Source organism: Nomascus leucogenys, chromosome 1a (genome assembly GCF_006542625.1).
Source record: "Nomascus leucogenys isolate Asia chromosome 1a, Asia_NLE_v1, whole genome shotgun sequence".
Taxonomy (NCBI): Eukaryota; Metazoa; Chordata; class Mammalia; order Primates; family Hylobatidae; genus Nomascus; species Nomascus leucogenys.
Window position 1 is genome coordinate 23,642,938 of NC_044381.1, and position 17,518 is coordinate 23,660,455.

Below are 17,518 nucleotides of genomic sequence, written 5' to 3' on the forward strand. Positions count from 1 at the left end.
GAGTATCACTCTATCACCTAGGTTGGAGTGCAATGGCATAATCATAGCTCCTGGGCTCAAGGGTTCCTCTTGCCTCAGCCTCCCATGTAGCTGGGACTATAGATGCACACTACTATGCCTGGCTAATTAAAAAAAAAATTTTTTTTTTTTTTTTTTTTTTTTTGGTAGAGATGGCATTCGCTTTGTTGCCCAGGCTGGTCTTGAACTCCTGGGCTCAAGTGATCCTCCCACCTTGGCCTCCCAAAATTCTGGGATTATGGTCATGAGCCACTGAACCCAACATGGTATATTATCTTTTTGATGTGCTATTAGATTCAGTTTGGTGATATTTTGTTGAGGATTTTTTCCATCTATGTTCATCCGGGATATTGCCCTGCAGTTTTCTTTTTGTGTTGCATCCTTTTCTGGTTTTGATATCAGAGTAATGCTGGCCTTGTAGAATGAATTAGGGAAAATTCCCCCCCCTTGATATTTTAGAATCCTTTGAGGAGAATTGTGTTAATTCTTTGTAAGTTTGGTAGCATTTGGCAGTGAAGTCATTTTGTCCTGGAATTTATTTTATTGGGAGACTTTTTATTACTGATTCAATCTCATTATTCATTATTGATCTGTTTAGGTTTTCCACTTTTTAATTCAATCTTGGTAGGTTGTATGTTTCTAGGAATTTATCCATTTCTTCTAGGTTTTCCAGTTTGCTAGCGTATAGTTGTTTATAATAGTCTGATGATCTTTTTGTATTTCTATGGTATCAGTTATACTGCTTTTTTTTCATTTCTAATTATATTTGGGTCATCTTTTTTCTTGGTTAGTCTAGTTAGTAGTTCAATTTTGTTTATCTTTTCAGAACAGTAACTTCATGTTTGCTTGATCCTTTGTATTGTCTTTTAAAGTCTATTTTATTTAGTTTTGCCCTAATCTTTCTTTATTTTTAAAATATTAACTTTTATTCCCTACTACACATAGTATTTTTATTATTATTATTATTATTATACTTTAAGTTCTGGGGTACATGTGCAGAGTGTGCAGTTTTGTTACGTAGGTATACACGTGCTATGGTGGTTTGCTGCACCCATCAACCCATCACCTACCTTAGGTATTTCTCCTGATGCTATCCCTCCCCTAGCCCCCAACCCCACGACAGGCCCCATGTGTGGTGTTCCCCTCCCTGTGTCCATGTTTTCTCCTTGTTCAACTACCACTTATGAGTGAGAACATGCAGTGTTTGGTTTTCTGTTCTTGTGATAGTTTGCTGATAATGATGGTTTCCAGCTTCATCCATGTTCCTGCAAAGGACACTAACTCATCCTTTTTTTATGCCCTAATCTTTATTATTTTTTTCTTCTGTTTATTTGGGGCTTGATTTTGTTTTTTTCTAGTTTTTTGAGATATATTTTTAGGTTGTTTATTGGAAATCTTTCTAGTTTTTTGATGTAGGAATTTATTGCTATAAATTTCCTTCTTTGCACTGCTTTGGTTGTATCCCATTGCTTTTGGTATGTTGTGTTTCAATTTTCATTTGTTTCAAGAAATTTTTTGATTTTCTTCTTGATTTCCTCCTTGACCCAATGGTCATTCAGTAGTATTTTTTTTTAATTCCATGTGTTTGTATAGTTTCCAAAGTTACTCTTGTAATTGATTTGTGTTTTTTTTTCTATTGTGGTCTGAGGAGATAATTGGTATGATTTTTATTTAAATTTGTTGAGACTTTTTTATGTGGTCTATTCTGGGAACTGTTCCATGTGCTGATACAAAGAATGTACATTCTATAGCAGTTGGATGAAATGTTCTCTAAATGTCTATTAGGTCCGTTTTGTGTAAAGTGTAGTTTAAATCCAATGTTTATTTGTTAATTTTTTTCCCAATGCTGAGAGTGGGATGTTGAGGTCCCCAACCATTATTGTATTAGAATCTGTCTCTTACTTTAGAACTAATAATATTATACATCTAGATGTTTCTGTGTTTGGTGCATTGTTTAGAATTGTTACATCTTCCTGGATTGATTCCTTTATCATTATGTAATGACCCTCTTTGTCTGTTTTTACCGTTTTAATTTAAAGTCCATTTTATCTGACATGTGTATAGGTACTTGTGTTCATTCTTGGTTTTCATTTGCATGGAATATCTTTTTCTGTCTTTTTGCTTTCAGTCTACATGTGTCTTCACAGATGAGATGAGTTTCTCGTGGGTAACAATATGGTTGGATCACGTTTTTAAATCCATTCAACCAGTCTGTATCTTTTAAGCAGACAGTTTAATCTGTTTACATTCTTGGTTGTTATTGATGTGTGAGTGATTATTCCTGTCATTTTGTTAATTGATTTTTGGTTGTTTCATGTATCCTTTTTCCTTTCTTTCTTATTGTTTATCATTGTGGTTTTGTGGTTTTCTTTAGTGGTAACATATGAGTTCTTTCCCTTCCTCATTTGTATGCTTGCTCTACTAGTGGGTTTTACACTTTTGTGTGTTTTCATGATGGTAGAAATTATCCTGTCACTTCCAAGTGTAGGACTCCCTGAAGCATTTCTTGTAGGTATGGTCTAGCGGTAATTCCCTCAGCTTTTGCTTGTTTGGGAAATACATTATTTATTCTTCATTTATGAAGGATAACTTTGCTGGGTATAGTATCTTTACTGGCAGTTTTTTGTTTTGTTTTTGTTTGTTTGTTTTCCTCCTTCAGCACTTCGAACGAATGTGTCATCCTATCCCATTCTCTCCTGGGCTGTACAATTTCTCCTGACAAATCTGTTAGTCTGATGAGGGTTCCCTTATAAGTGACTTGATGCTTTTTTTTTTCCTGTGATTTTTATAATTCTCTGTTTGTCCTTGACTTTTGACAGTTTGATTACTATGTGCCAGGGAGAAGACCTTTTTGGGTTGTATCTGTTTGGGGATCCCTGAGCCTCCTATATCTGGATGTCTAATTCTCTTGCTAGACTTGGGAAATTTTCAGCTATTATTTTGTTAAATAGGTCCTCTATCCCTTTCATTTTTCTCTTTGCCTTCTGGAACATGTAAAATTCAAATATTTGATCAGTATATTGTGTCCAATATGTCACATAGGCTTTGTTCATTCTTTTTTTATCCTTTTGTTTCTCTTTTGGTCTGCCTGGTTTATGTCAAAAGACCTGTCTTCAAATTCTGAAATTGTTCTACTTGATCTTGTCTGTTGTTGAAGGTTTTTGAATGTATTTTATATTTCTTTCAGTGAATTCTTTAGTACCAAGATTTCTGTTTGGTTCTTTTTAATGATATCTGTCTCTGCTAAATTTCTCATTTATATCCTGAATTGCTTTTCTGATTTCTTTTTATTGTTTAACCTGAATTCTCTTATGATTCACTATTTTTTAAAATATTATTATTTTGAATTCTTTATCCCGGATTTCATAAGTTTCTTTTTCAAGTCTATTGCTGAAGAATTATTGTGCTCTTTTGAAGGTGTCATATTTCCTTGCTTTTTTGTGTTTCTTTTGTTCGCATGTTGATAATTTGTACATCTGATATAAAAGTTTCTTATTCCAATTTTGGGAATTTACTTTCATAGGGGAGGATGTTTTCCTGAAGATGTATCTATGGTGTTGGTTGTGTAGGTGACTTTGGCTTTGATTCTGAGTATGTGAAGTAGTGTAGTCTCCATATAATTTATTTGGCTGTAAATGCATCAGTAGTGTCTGTAATTTTTTTTTTTTTTTTTTTGAGACCAAGTTTCACTCATTGCCCAGGCTGGAGTGCAATGGCATGATCTTGGCTCACCACAACCTCTGCCTTCTGGGTTCAAGCAATTCTTCTGCCTCAGCCTCCCAAGTAGTTGGGATTACAGGCATGTGCCACCATGCCCAGCTAATTTTGTATTTTTAGTAGAGTTGGGGTTTCTCCATGTTGATCAGGCTGGTCTTGAACTTCCGACCTCAGGTGATCTGCCCACCTCGGCCTCTCAAAGTGCTGGGATTATAGGCATGAGCCACTGCGCCCAGCCTATGTGTCTGTAATTCTTTAAGTGGCTTAGGATGTGGTTGGTTATGGAGGCTGTGGCAAAGATTTGCTAGGGCTGGGGATGTCAGATGGGTCAGTCCGGAGCCTCAGTAGTGGCAGTTGCAGGCTGAGCATGCCTGTTCTTGGTGTATGCTGATACCAGTGTAAGAGGTCCAGGCAGGCTGATTCTTGAGCCTCCAGGCTTGCCTGAGTGGGCCAGGCATGTGGGTAGGTCCTTAGGTCCCTCTGAGTGTCAGGTGTGGTGTGGGAGATAGCAGTATTAGTGATGGGGCAACCCTGTGGGATCCAAGTGGTCCATACTGTGTTGACAGTGGCTGCAACAGGCTGGGAGGGCCAGTCTCCAGGCCTGCAGGTGGCACATATGTCTGTGTGCCAACTGAGGTGATAGTGGCAGTTTGGCTGAGCCCATCCTGAGATCCCCAGGAGGTGTGCTCGGGTGCCAGTGGTGGTTGGGGCAGGGTGATCCCGAGGCCCCTGGATTGCATGCTTGAGCACTGGAGGTAGACAGTGGAGCTGGGCCAGGTGGACGTGTCCTCAGGCTCCCAAGTGCTGTGGTGCCGGTGCTAGCTGTGGTAGGCAGGGGCGGGGTGATCCTCAGTTCTGCGGAGGAATGCTTGGTGGGGGTGGCAATGGCTGTGCTATGGTCCTACTGCTGGGGAGGGCAGAGTTGCTTTCAGTGGCAGCAACCATAGACAGATGGTTGGAGAGCACATGCTTCAGCCCCAGGTGGCAGCTATAAGCAGAGTAGCCTTTCCTCAGGGCACTTTTAAATGTGTTGTAGCCCTGCTATTGCGGGCAGCAGAGTTGCTGCCAATGGCAGTCAGCTGTGGTGGTAGATGTAGGCAGGGAGTGTCAGTGTAGCTTCAGATATGTGGAGAGATGGGGGTCTTGGGCCCCTCGGGTAGATGCAATCTGGTGGGGGCTGGGTTCTCAAAGTGGTGCTTTGCTGTAGCTGCTTAGTACTAGAGGGTGAGGGGGAAGATGGGAATTGGCATGAGCTCCGTCTCTGGAGTAATGCTGTTGCATGGTCTCCAGGGAGCTCCCTACATCAGCCTCAGGGCCCCTGTGGGTTGAGGGGCTCTCCTGTGGCTAGGATTGGAGTCTGTGGTGGGATTGTGGACCACTGGGGTCACTTCCCCTTTCCCCGCATCGAAGAGCCGTTCTAGGCTTCTCGCCAGTCCCATAACAGCAGGCTGCCTTGTTTCCCTCTTCTTCCTTGCCTTAGGTGTTTCCTGTCACTTCTCTGTTGAATTCTAGTACTCTTTCTTAGGTGGCCTGTTTGTAGTGTGATTATCTACTTGCTATTTCCATTCTTTGTGGAGGAGGTGAGTGCCAGATGCCTCTAGTCAGCCGTCTTGGCTTCTGCAAGTTTTTAATATTCACAAGAATAATGTACTGCATGCATCCGTGTGCAACTTGCTTCAGTCATTGGCATATTTAAAGCTATACTTTGTTTGTTTTAACTGCTTTTTATCTTTCTGGTAATACTGTGATTTATTCCTTCACCAGTTGATAAATATTTGTGTTGCTTTTGATATTTTGATATTTTAAAAGAGTGGCAATTGGAATTCTTGTGTCTCTCCTTAGGCACATGTGTGATTTTTTTTTTTTTTTAAATTAGGGTTAGAACCTTTTGATCTAGTGTATGAACATGTTCATACTTAATAGTTTTTGCCAAACTGTTTTTCAAAGCTATTGTACTAAATTTTACTTTCACCAGCACTGTAGGACTGACCTCACTGACTCTTGACATTTTCCAACTTGGTAGTTTTTGCCAACCTGATGAAAATAAATTGGATCTCACTGCAGTTTGTAATTAATTCTCTGATTCCCTGTAAATGTAATTTTCTTTTGATGTGATTATTGGCTCTTAAGGTTTTCTCTTCTGTGAATTGCCTATCCACATCGGTGCCCCTTTTTCTGTTGGATTGTTTGGCTTCTCCCTTTTTGATTTGTAAGAAGTCTTTACATTTCACTGCAGAGAAAGTCTGTCTCGTGTGTTTCTGAAGTTTCTAGTAATTTAGTTTTTCTTTTCACTCATTAGATTTTGCAGCACAGAAGTCTTAAAATTTTGATTAGTCAAGTTTTATCGATGCTTTTTGGTCGTATTTAGAAATATTCCCCTCTTCAGAGCTTATAAATATATTTTTCCATTTTCTTCTTAAAATCGTATTTTATTATATGTATATTTTCATATTGCCTGAAATGGATTTCTGTGTTTAAAATAAATATTCAGTTTTTAAGTATTTTTACATGAATGAACAGATACGTCATTTTCTCAATTGATGGGTAAAATCATATCTCTCATATCAAGTTATAATATGTGTGTTTCAGGCTCTTTATTCTGTTCCATTGGGCTATTCATGTATTTCTATGCCAATATCACAATGTCTGTTCACTTTAAAATGTAGTATTCACTAAGGCATCTAGTTATTAGTTTTCCAGGTGTCTTGGGTATTGTTGTTCTTTTGTGCTTTCATATCAATGTTCAGGGAGTCTGTCAAGTTCCATGAGAAACCCTTTTGGGATTTTAATTTTATCATGTTAAATTTATATATTGATACTGGGAAAATTGACATCTTTACATCTCTATTCACAAAATATTTTATTTCTTCATTTATTTAGGTTTGCTTGTATGCTTTTGTAAAGTCAGACTTATTCCTAGATACATTAGAGCTCTTGTTACTGTAAATGTGTTCTTTCTTGAAATAATAACTAGAATTTTTTTTCTGGTATTTTTATAGGAGCAGTTGATTCATATGGCTTGAGGATTAATTCAGAAAATTTGTTAAACTCTCTTAATACAGTTTGTTTATAGGTGTCTTGCATTTTCTGTGTAACTGATTATATTATGTGTGGTTAAAAATAAGGTTTTTAAAAAATTTCCTTTTTTTTTTTTTTTTTTGAGACAGCGTCTTACTCTGTCACCCAGGCTGGAATGCAGAGGTGCTATCTCCGCTCACTGCAACCTCCGCCTCCCAGGTTCAAGCAATTCTCATGCCTCATCCTCCCAAATAGCTGGGATTACAGGCATATACCACTATGCCCAGCTAAATTTCGTATTTTTATTATAGTACAGATGGGATTTTGCCATGTTGTCCAGACTGGTCTCAAATTCCTGGCCTCAAGTGAGCCACCTGCCTCAGCCCTTCACAGTGCTGGGATTATAGGCATCAACCACCATGCCTGTCCTTGTTTCTGTTTGAAAGTGAATGCTTAAATATGATATGAATGTTTTGAAAGCAAATGCTTAAATATAACAATTAGCGTACATGTTTGATAGCTACTTTTTAATAAGTTCGGGAAATTAATTATCTTCTAATTATAGATTGTCAAAATATCATGAAAGTGTATTAAAAATTACCAAGCACATTTTCCGTGTCTTTTGAGATGATCATTGGCTTTTTTTCTCTCTTTCAATTTGTTAGAGTGGTTAATTATGTAACCAAATTTTTTAAGTGTTAAATCATCTTTGCATTCTGGAATAAACCCTATTTAGTCACAAGAAATTTATATACATACACACAACCCATTTAGTCATACATACACATACCCTATCTTCTGTGTGTTTGTGTGTATCTTGAAGATACATATTTGATTTACTTGCATTTTATTTAGAAACTCTCATTTATGATCTTAAATTAGATTAACTCATAATTCATGTTGTTCTTACTCTCCTTGTTTGTTCTTGTAAGATGATTCTACTGGCTTCTTATGGGGTAACCAAATAAACTTGGAAAATAAGTAATAGCAAGTAATTTTAGGTAGGCTTCAGAACAAATGGAAGTAGAATGTTGAGCCACAGTAATATGTAAGATGGGAGTGGAGGCACTGGAGAGAAAACATATCAAGGGAAGAGGATTACCTTTAGACTTCTAGTCAAGTGTGCATGTTAAAATATTAAGACTAAGCATTAAAGAATAGAAACAATGTATAACTCTTGAACCAATAGAAGTGGAAAAGGGAGAATGCAGTCAGTTCTGTTTTGTCTTTAATCATTTATTATCTGACATTCTTGGGTCTAATCCTGCTGTGGACTGTTCTGGGGATTCTCACATGTGGCAGCCTCCTGTGTTTTTGTCCTTTTGGAAGATGAGTTTATATTCAGTGGGGCTGGTTTGAGAGAATCCCATGTGGCTGGCTGTGCTGAGGTCTCGTCCTCCAGAGAAGTTTGGTGTTCGCTAGTGTTAGGTGGTGAGTGGGAGGAGCACGGGGATATCACCAACTCAGGACCTTGGTTTGTGTTAATTTCTTCTCCTGTGGGTTCTCAGACTTGACAGATAGTCTGAGTTCAAATCCCAGCCTTGTGTGATTTATGGGACTAGAGTCATGATTTCTTAAGGGACTCTTTATTTATTTTCCAACCTGGAGCCTGAGCTTGACAAAACTTCCTTGTTCTTCCCAGTGCAAGTAGGGATATCTTTTTTTTTTTTTTTTTCTGATCTACACACTTACTGATATGAAGATCTTAGAGACTGCTAGCTTGGTGGGTGGGTCTCAATTCCAACTCACTGCCTCAGTCAAGCCCAAGGGCTCATCTTCTGTTTCCCAATAGTATTAAAGCCCCATCCTCATGATCTCTGACAATCTGCTGCCTGGACAGCCTTTCACCTTGGTTTAAGTTCCCTCTTAGCTTAGCAGTGCATCTAAGGACTATTTATCATACTTTATCCCGCACATCTTAGTGTTTTTAGTGAATTTTTCCATTCCTTCCTCTTAGGACTGACACAGAATTCTCTTTGGAAATTTGACAAGTATGATGATGTGTACCTTTTCTCAGCATGGTAGACAATGGGCTATAATAGATAAAAAGTACTTTTATCTATTATAATTTATGTGTTGCACAGTTATTGCATAATTATCTATTATAATTTATGTGTTGCAACTTACAATTTATGTGTTGCACAGTTTCTTTTTGCATATGTGTATATCACATTGATATGCATTATTATTTTATAAGAAGTAGCATTTTATGTATTTCTTCAGATAAACCTCCTAAAATTTACTAGTTGCATATTCTTCAGCAATTTTAAGTATTCTAGTTTAAAATCATTTTTAGTGGATATCAGTATTGTTTTTTGGCCCATTTTCTAGTTATTGTGACAAAACATCTCACTTTTTAAAATGTCCAATTTGAAGCTCTAAGAAGGGTGAGGACTTTTTTCTTGTTAATAGAGACTTGATGGAATTTAATTAAATTCTATGCTGTCTCTTTTCTCATCTTTTTTGGAGAAAGAAAATAGGCCTGATTATTTTGAATTGAAGAATAAGAATTTAAAAAGTCTTATAGGTCATCCTTACTTTAATTTACAAATGAGACAATTGAGATTCAGAACAGTTTTGGAACTTATTGAAAAACAAATTAGCTGGTTGAACATGAGAATCAGAAAGAGATCTGCTTAACCAAAGCTACAAATCAGGCCCCCGCCCCGGCTCACTCTATTGTATTTTAACAGAAGTGGAGGAAGTAAATTGGTTTGATTTATATCTTATTACTAGTTCTTTATCAGCATAGATTACAGTCTCCCTTAGAGTATCTCAGTAGAGTACATATTTACATTCATATCTAAATACTAAACCACATTGGTGTAATTACTAGTATGTCAGTTTATGCCAACTGTTCCTTCTTCCTCTTGGCTAATGAGTATGTAATTGTCTTTCAAGAGATGAAAGAACACATCAGATGTGCTGTGAATGGCTCCATGGCAGGCACTTGGGTGCATCAGTTGTACTCCTAGATGGCATAATGCAGTGCCATGCCCAACCTGGTATCCTATAAACGTTCATGAATGTGTGCATGGATGAATGAAGTGCATGGTGAAGGTAAACACCATATGTGACTCTTTAGAGTTTAGGCTTGGCAAATTGGTTATAACTTATTTTGAGATCACACAATAAGGTAAGGTAAATTTCTGAGATTTGTAACATCTACTCTATAGAGCAGTCAGTGAGATCACTTCCCTAGAGCCCTATCATCCTAAGACAAAATAATTGGTGGATGAGAAAAGGGCATGAATATGAACTTCTCTTTAAAGTTTTGAGGACAACTGAATTTGGGAATAATGCTATCTTATTTATGTTTTTGTTTCTTGGGCAGGGTAAAATTCTATAACTTCTTATTACAGAGAAGTTTCTAATTATAGCGATTTGGATTTTATAATGAACTTTTTAGAAAAGTACTTATTGAACTTTGTTTGAGTGTATTTTTGTTCTTCCCAAAATTTCTTGCAATAAATATGAGCTACTTTCTAAAGATGAAAAAATCATCTATAATCTCACCTACGTAAATTTCACAAAATTGTCATTCTGTATATTGCTTATGCTTTCCTCCTATTTTGCACTCTGTTTTTCTCTAGTAATACAAAAAGTTGTCATTCTGCTTTAGTGTATTGATTATTCAGTTCAGTGGTTTTTGAATCAGCATATTTAAATTTATTTTTGAAAACTTGTCACATTTAAGTCGTCTCATTTTTACTTGAGTAATAAGAGAAAATTAATATGTTTACATTCTGCTTCCCCATTTCAAGTTTTTATCTACACAGTAAGTAATTTTAATCCCAGATTATTATTAAATTGCTATTTTATTAATAGGTATAGCTTCTTTCAATAATTATTTTTGATATTTGCTTTAAGTTTTATAACCCTATGAAGAACAATTATTTAGAATCATGTTCTGTGGGTTTTAATGTTTGCTGCCAGGGTCTTGTATTTATTGTGTGTGTGTGTGTGTGTGTGTATTTGTTTTTTTCTTTTCTCATGAGTTAAATAGTATATACACTTTCTCTACGAAGGAAGTGTAGATGAAATGTAGATGGCATTCTTTCTGAGTACTCACATTTCTGTGACTGTTCTTTATTGTCTTCATATGAAAACATCAATGTAGTTGGCTGTGTATCTCAAAAAATTTCTCTGCATAATGGGTCTGTTCTGATTCTCTCTGTCTTTAGATATTTGACTTGTTATTTATTTTTTCTCTAAACTCTTACAATTTTTCTTTACCATTGAGATCCCAAAATCTCATCAAGATATGCCTACATTTTAGTTGCTTTTAATTAACTTTGTTTTGTAATCTATATAAATTTAAATCACTAATCTGAGACCTTCCTTTTTAGGTAATTACTTGTCTTCTGTTTGGAGCTGTGTTTCTTCAGGTTCCTTCTAATCTTTCTTGGATCCCTGGTGCATCTTGAAGTTTTTTCCTATATGTGCCTTCTTTTCTTTTGTTCTTATCATCTCTGACTCTTTTCTGAGTGTTGGGTGAATTTCTTAAGTCTTCTACCTGCCATTTCAGTTTTCTGGTATTTTTATACTTCCTTTCATTATCTGCATTGCCATTTTTAATTCAGAAATTGTTTTTCAGTTTGTTCTGATAGGCACGATAATGACTTCTAAAGATATCCATTACTTAACCCTCAGAGCCTGTGGCTACTACCTTTCATAGAGAAAGGGACTTTTCAGATGTGTTTCAGCTAAAGATGTTGAGATGGGGAGGTTCTCCTAGATTTTCGGGTGGGCTCAGTGTAATCACAGGGGTCATCAAATGTGGAAGAGTGAGAAAGAAGATTGAGTGTCAGTCATGTGAGAAAGACCTGACTAGTCATTACCAGCTTTTGAAGATGACAGGTAGCCATGAGCCAAGAGATGTGGGCAGCCTCTAGAAGTTGGAAAAGACAAGGAAACAGATTCTCCCCTAGAGCTTCTGAAAGAAACATAGCTTTGCCTTCTCTGTGATTTTAGTCCTGTGAGACCTATTTTGGACTTCTGACCTCTAGGACTCTAAGAGAATAAATTTGTATATTTATGCCACTAAATTTATAGCAATTTGTTAAAGTAGCAATAAAAAACTATTTTTATGAAGTTTTTACTGATTTCTTTTGTCTTCATAATGGCTTGTTCTATTTTCAATGTTACTATTTTGACAAAACACATTGAGGACGCAAATCAGAGATGTCCCATCATTTAATCTTTTTCTCTTTCTATCTCTTCTTTTTTCCCCTCCCATACATCTGTTTCAGTGGGAGGGGAAGTGATTTCTTCTTTGGTGGGAGATGAGTGGCCACCTCCTTTGATTACATTTTTCCTCATTATGTTCCATAATTATTTTTCTGTCATTATAGCCGTGACTATCTTATTGGCCTATAGTCCAATTGCAGTTAAATTGGATTCTCTCTGAACCATGTGGGTTTTCTGCCTAAGTCTGTCAGCTCCTGAAAAAGTAGGAAAGCCCATTCACACTGCCCTTCTCACTGCCACTGGAGGTGCTTTCAGGGTTTCCACTGCTTATTCTTTTGACCTAGTGCTTTCTGCAGACAATAAGAGAGGAGGTTTAATTCCTCTATCAATTCAGTCCTATTGTCATAAAACTAACTGAAATTCCTCTCACTTCTTCTCAGGCATATTATACACTCCCAATTTTTAATTCCTGGTGTATTTTCTACTCTTTCAATATTTAGCTGCTAATTTTCATGAAATATAGAGTTCTTATCCAGAATCCTCTTAGTATAGGATTTTAAATCTGAAATAGACCTTATGTATAAGTTAGTCCAATTTCCTCATTTCACAGATGATACAATTGAGTTTCAAAAATCATTTGAGTTATGTCATTAAATATGTATGGTTTTTATGGTATTACAATCAATTGTTGAGAGAAAAGAAATGGCATAGGACAGGGCACTTTTCTCTACCATTAGAGAAAGTCTGTCAGTTTTACTCATCTTTGTACATTGTGGCTTAAAGAGATAACTTATACTTTTTAATTTTGCCATCCTTAACTTTATCATTTTTCTCTGTGGGAAGGGCTAAGAAGCTGCATATATCTCTGCTTAACTTTGTTGCTACTTGGTGTTCAGAAATTGGAATGCTGTGAAATAATATACGCTTGATATTTGGTTTAAACATTTCTTGATTCAGAGAAGGTAGATGGTTATAGAGACTAATGAAAAGAATAGACTTTTATATTTGTATTGACAAAGTTTTAAATATCCTTTGCAGAAAGAAAATTTGTAAAGTTTAAACATTTTTGGAAATATCTTTAATTTATTAAGGAAATCAATATGTATTTAGCACGTAGTCCATAGAACAGTTGGATACTATACAACAATGAATAAGCAAGCTAGAATCTCTGCGTTTATAGGGTTTCATAGCCTAGTGTAGAGGGGATCAACAGATAATTAAGCAATTATGATACAGTGATTCCCTGGACCAGCAGCCTTGGCATTATTTGGGACCCAACCTCAGATCTACTGAATCAGAAGTTCTTGCGGGTATGTCAGCAATCAGTGTTTTACAAACTCTCAGGTAATTCTAATACAAGAAACCACTGTTTTCACCGTTGAGAACCAGAGTTGAGAGAGAGAGCACAGCACATTAAATAGAGCTGAAGCTGAGAGTTTGGGGTCATTAATATCTTGAGTTGAGGCTGGAGAGGCAGGTAAGTAAGGTCTGATAAGATGATTGAAGAGTTTAGACTTTTATCTAACGTGCACTCATAAGCCCTTAAAACATGTCCAGTGGGGAAACAGCTTGATCAACTTTGTCTTTTTTTTTTTTTTTGTGATGGAGTTGGGGTCTTGCTTTGCTATTCAGGCTGGAGTACAGTGGCATGGTCTTGGCTCACTGCAACCTCCACCTCCCACGTTCAAGCGATTCTCCTGCTTCAGCCTCCCGAGTAGCTGGGATTACAGGTGTCCACCACCATGTCTAATTTCTGTATTTTTAGTAGAGAGGGGATTTCACCATGTTGGCCAGGCTGGTCTCGAACTTCTGACCTCAAGTGATCCACCCACTTTGGCCTCCCAAAGTGCTGGGATTACAGATGTGAGCCACCGTGCCCTGGACTGTGATATCTTTAAGAAGAAGACAAGTAAAGAGATAAATAATTATACAATGTATTAAATATAATGTTTGAAGCATAATCTGAAAGCTATTAAAGTCTAGATAAGGAAAGAGACTTTAGATGCCTGGGTAAGTCAGAAGACTAACCACTTAAGTATTTCACGTTGTTCTTGGAAGTTTTAGTGTACAACCTATGGATATTCAGTAGAATATTTGATCAAAAATAGTGGTTAAAAGTGTCATATGTTTTGGGTAATTTGTTAGATGCAAAGCAAAATAGAAATGAAAAAGTAGAATGTGAACTGTCTTCAAGATAGATTTTTTAATTTTAGGGGTCCCAGGTAAGCTTAGAGCCTCAAGAAGAATGACTTACTCTATGTGATGTATACTTTTCTGATTTCTATTTTGTGACTTATATTCTAATTTTGTTTAAATATATTATTATATATAATTACATATTATAATAATTATATATGATTATATATTATATATTATGATAAATGTAAATAAATATATATTATTCTGTTTTAAACTGTCTCAATCCTTTTTAAAGTGAGAATATAAATAATAAGCAAATATATTCTTATCAATGATGTTGAAGAATAAGTAAACATGTTATAAAGCATTTTCACTCCACACTTTAAAAAATATGCTGCATCTAATCTAAGTATGTTTTACTTGTAGAACATTGTCAAAGGGTCACCTACTCTTTGGAGGTTATGTTGGGTCCTCCAAAAAGAAAAAAATTCTCAAATGTCATAGATTGGTTGACGAGTCCTATTCTGAGCTTAAGGAGTTGTGGGGGTAGGCAGTGCTGACCACAGGAATGTTGAGCAGCAAATGCTGGCTTTGGGCAAAAAACCTTTGATGCACAGTGACTTGTTGGAAATGTTCGGAATGATGGTCCTTGTGGGAACCTGCATTACAAAATGTCTGTCCCACATGGAACATACTGTGTGAGAATAGAAATGCAGAATAATAAGGCAATGATACCCTATCTAGAAACCAACTGTGTTTACAGACTCCCTAAATAACAGGTCAAATAGATTTTACTATGGTAAATATTCCAATTGCAATGTTGTGCAAAATTTTTGTCTGTCTCATGTATTTTAAGCAAGATTTGTTGGCCATGTGGCTTTTGTAGTAGACTTCAATGACATAAAACCACTAAGCAGAGACCTTGTCATTTATTTAACTCCAACTGCCTTCAATCTTGAGGACAGTAATATTGTGAGAAACCTTGGAGTTTCAACATAATCACAAGATGGTATGTAGGATCAAATGTTCAGATTATTTGCTTTTGTTTTTCTGTTGCACGTACTGTAAAAGTCTTGTGTTATCTATATAAGCCTTAAATGTGGACCTGTGGCTTCTTTTTCATCATCTTTTCTCCTTTTTCTTTTAGTTCACAGCCATGAATGAACAACAGTGCTTCTATAATGAGTCCATTGCCTTCTTTTATAACCGAAGTGGAAAGCATCTTGCCACAGAATGGAATACAGTCAGCAAGCTGGTGATGGGACTTGGAATCACTGTTTGTATCTTCATCATGTTGGCCAACCTATTGGTCATGGTGGCAATCTATGTCAACCGCCGCTTCCATTTTCCTATTTATTACCTAATGGCTAATCTGGCTGCTGCAGACTTCTTTGCTGGGTTGGCCTACTTCTATCTCATGTTCAACACAGGACCCAATACTCGGAGACTGACTGTTAGCACATGGCTCCTTCGTCAGGGCCTCATTGACACCAGCCTGACGGCATCTGTGGCCAACTTACTGGCTATTGCAATCGAGAGGCACATTACGGTTTTCCGCATGCAGCTCCACACACGGATGAGCAACCGGAGGGTAGTGGTGGTCATTGTGGTCATCTGGACTATGGCCATTGTTATGGGTGCTATACCCAGTGTGGGCTGGAACTGCATCTGTGATATTGAAAATTGTTCCAACATGGCACCCCTCTACAGTGACTCTTACTTAGTCTTCTGGGCCATTTTCAACTTGGTGACCTTTGTGGTAATGGTGGTTCTCTATGCTCACATCTTTGGCTATGTTCGCCAGAGGACTATGAGAATGTCTCGGCATAGTTCTGGACCCCGGCGGAATCGGGATACCATGATGAGTCTTCTGAAGACTGTGGTCATTGTGCTTGGTAAGTTCTATCTTGACTGTAATTTACTTTATAGATTCTCAATAACTTAACATAAACCACATTATTTTATGACAGAGGTAACCAACAGTATGAATATTCACCAGGTAATTCACCAGGAATTACAAGGGGATGAGGCACCTTTATATTAAATGTCAGCTTATGAGTCTTTCTAAAGTTATAGAATTAGCATTAGGGAAACATGGGTCTCAGTGGTGCAGTGTAAATGATGATGATGTAAAAGATGTCATTGAAGAGTTTGGCTATCTAATATTGAAAATACCAGAATTACCAATCAAACTCATTTCGTTTTTCTTGCAGCCTAAATTGTGAAACTTTTGCATTGTGGTTTCTGTATTACATATTTTCAGACAGAAAGTCTTTTGTAGAATATGAATATGCTTCCATATATAGTTATTTTTGTTAGTCTATTCTGTAATTGTTACTACATTATAGGTAAGTATATCAAGGTTTTATATAGATTTACTGAACGAAGCAGATTGGAATTAATGATATTCTCTGACAGTCATCTTCATGAAAACTTCCCTCTTTTCTATTAATTTTCTATTTGTAGTGATGGAGGTTAATTCATATTTCAAGGTGAAGAGCAAGATTTGTAGACTCAAATACCTTCTACTTTTAAATAAGCATTGTTTTTCTTGGATGAAAAATTCGTAGTAGTGATCAAGAAGAATATATTCACTTACGTGTGTAGAAGGTAGTTAAAGAGCACCTACTATATTCTACGCTCTGTGCTGGCTCCTGGAGATAAACCCATGAAAAGGACAGCTACGGACATTTCCTTTGGAGCTTAGAGTGAGAATTTTTAAAAATAATTACCCAATGGAATTACGCATTCTCCATAGACTATATTCAGGTTAACATTTGATCACATTAAAAAATCTTTTTTGAAAACCTTTTATCATTTCATCTTTCCCTGTGGAAACTGAAAAAAACATTTTATCACCTCCTCTTTCCCCACAGAAATTCAATGGGAAGTTCCTGTAATTCTCTGTGCTCCAATTTGTATAGCATTTTTGAGTGAATGTAACATGGGATTATGTGGCTCCTCTGGAACTCTGAGAATTACCTTAATTTTAGCCACTGGAAGGAGACAGGGTCCTAATGATCATTATATAAAGTAGTACTCAGATCGATGCGTAGGTCTCGTCTGTTTTGGTTAGGGTGAATGCATCATGGACATCATTTTCAGCTATACTCATTGTTGACCCACTTGCAGACCTGTGAGAATAGCAGCTAAGCCTTGGGATTATTGACATACCTAAAACCCTGCCTAACTAACTGAAACACTGAGGACCCCATCACCTCAGATATGAAACTGTCTTATTCCATCCAATGAAGATTAGTAGAACTACAAAAATAGTTTCTCTGTATGTTTATTAACAGGACCTTAAGTACACCTGTGCCACAAGGCCGTATTTTCCATTATGTGGATGAAACACATCTTCGTTTACCATGGATGCTATTTTTGTATGAAATAAAACATGAGACATTAAATAACATGAGACTTTTTTTCTGTATTG

At 36.7% G+C, this 17,518-nt stretch overlaps 1 protein-coding gene across 7 annotated transcripts in view; it reads left to right on the forward strand.

Annotated features, from left to right (window-relative positions):
* Positions 1-17,518, forward strand: part of LPAR1 (lysophosphatidic acid receptor 1) — a 168,076-nt gene that overhangs the window by 81,821 nt on the left and 68,737 nt on the right. For all 7 annotated transcript variants that reach the window (XM_030822568.1, XM_030822792.1, XM_030822617.1 and 4 more), the window contains one exon: positions 15,230-15,977. In XM_030822568.1, the coding sequence (XP_030678428.1) occupies positions 15,230-15,977 (748 nt within the window). The remainder of the gene's footprint in view (positions 1-15,229; positions 15,978-17,518) is intronic.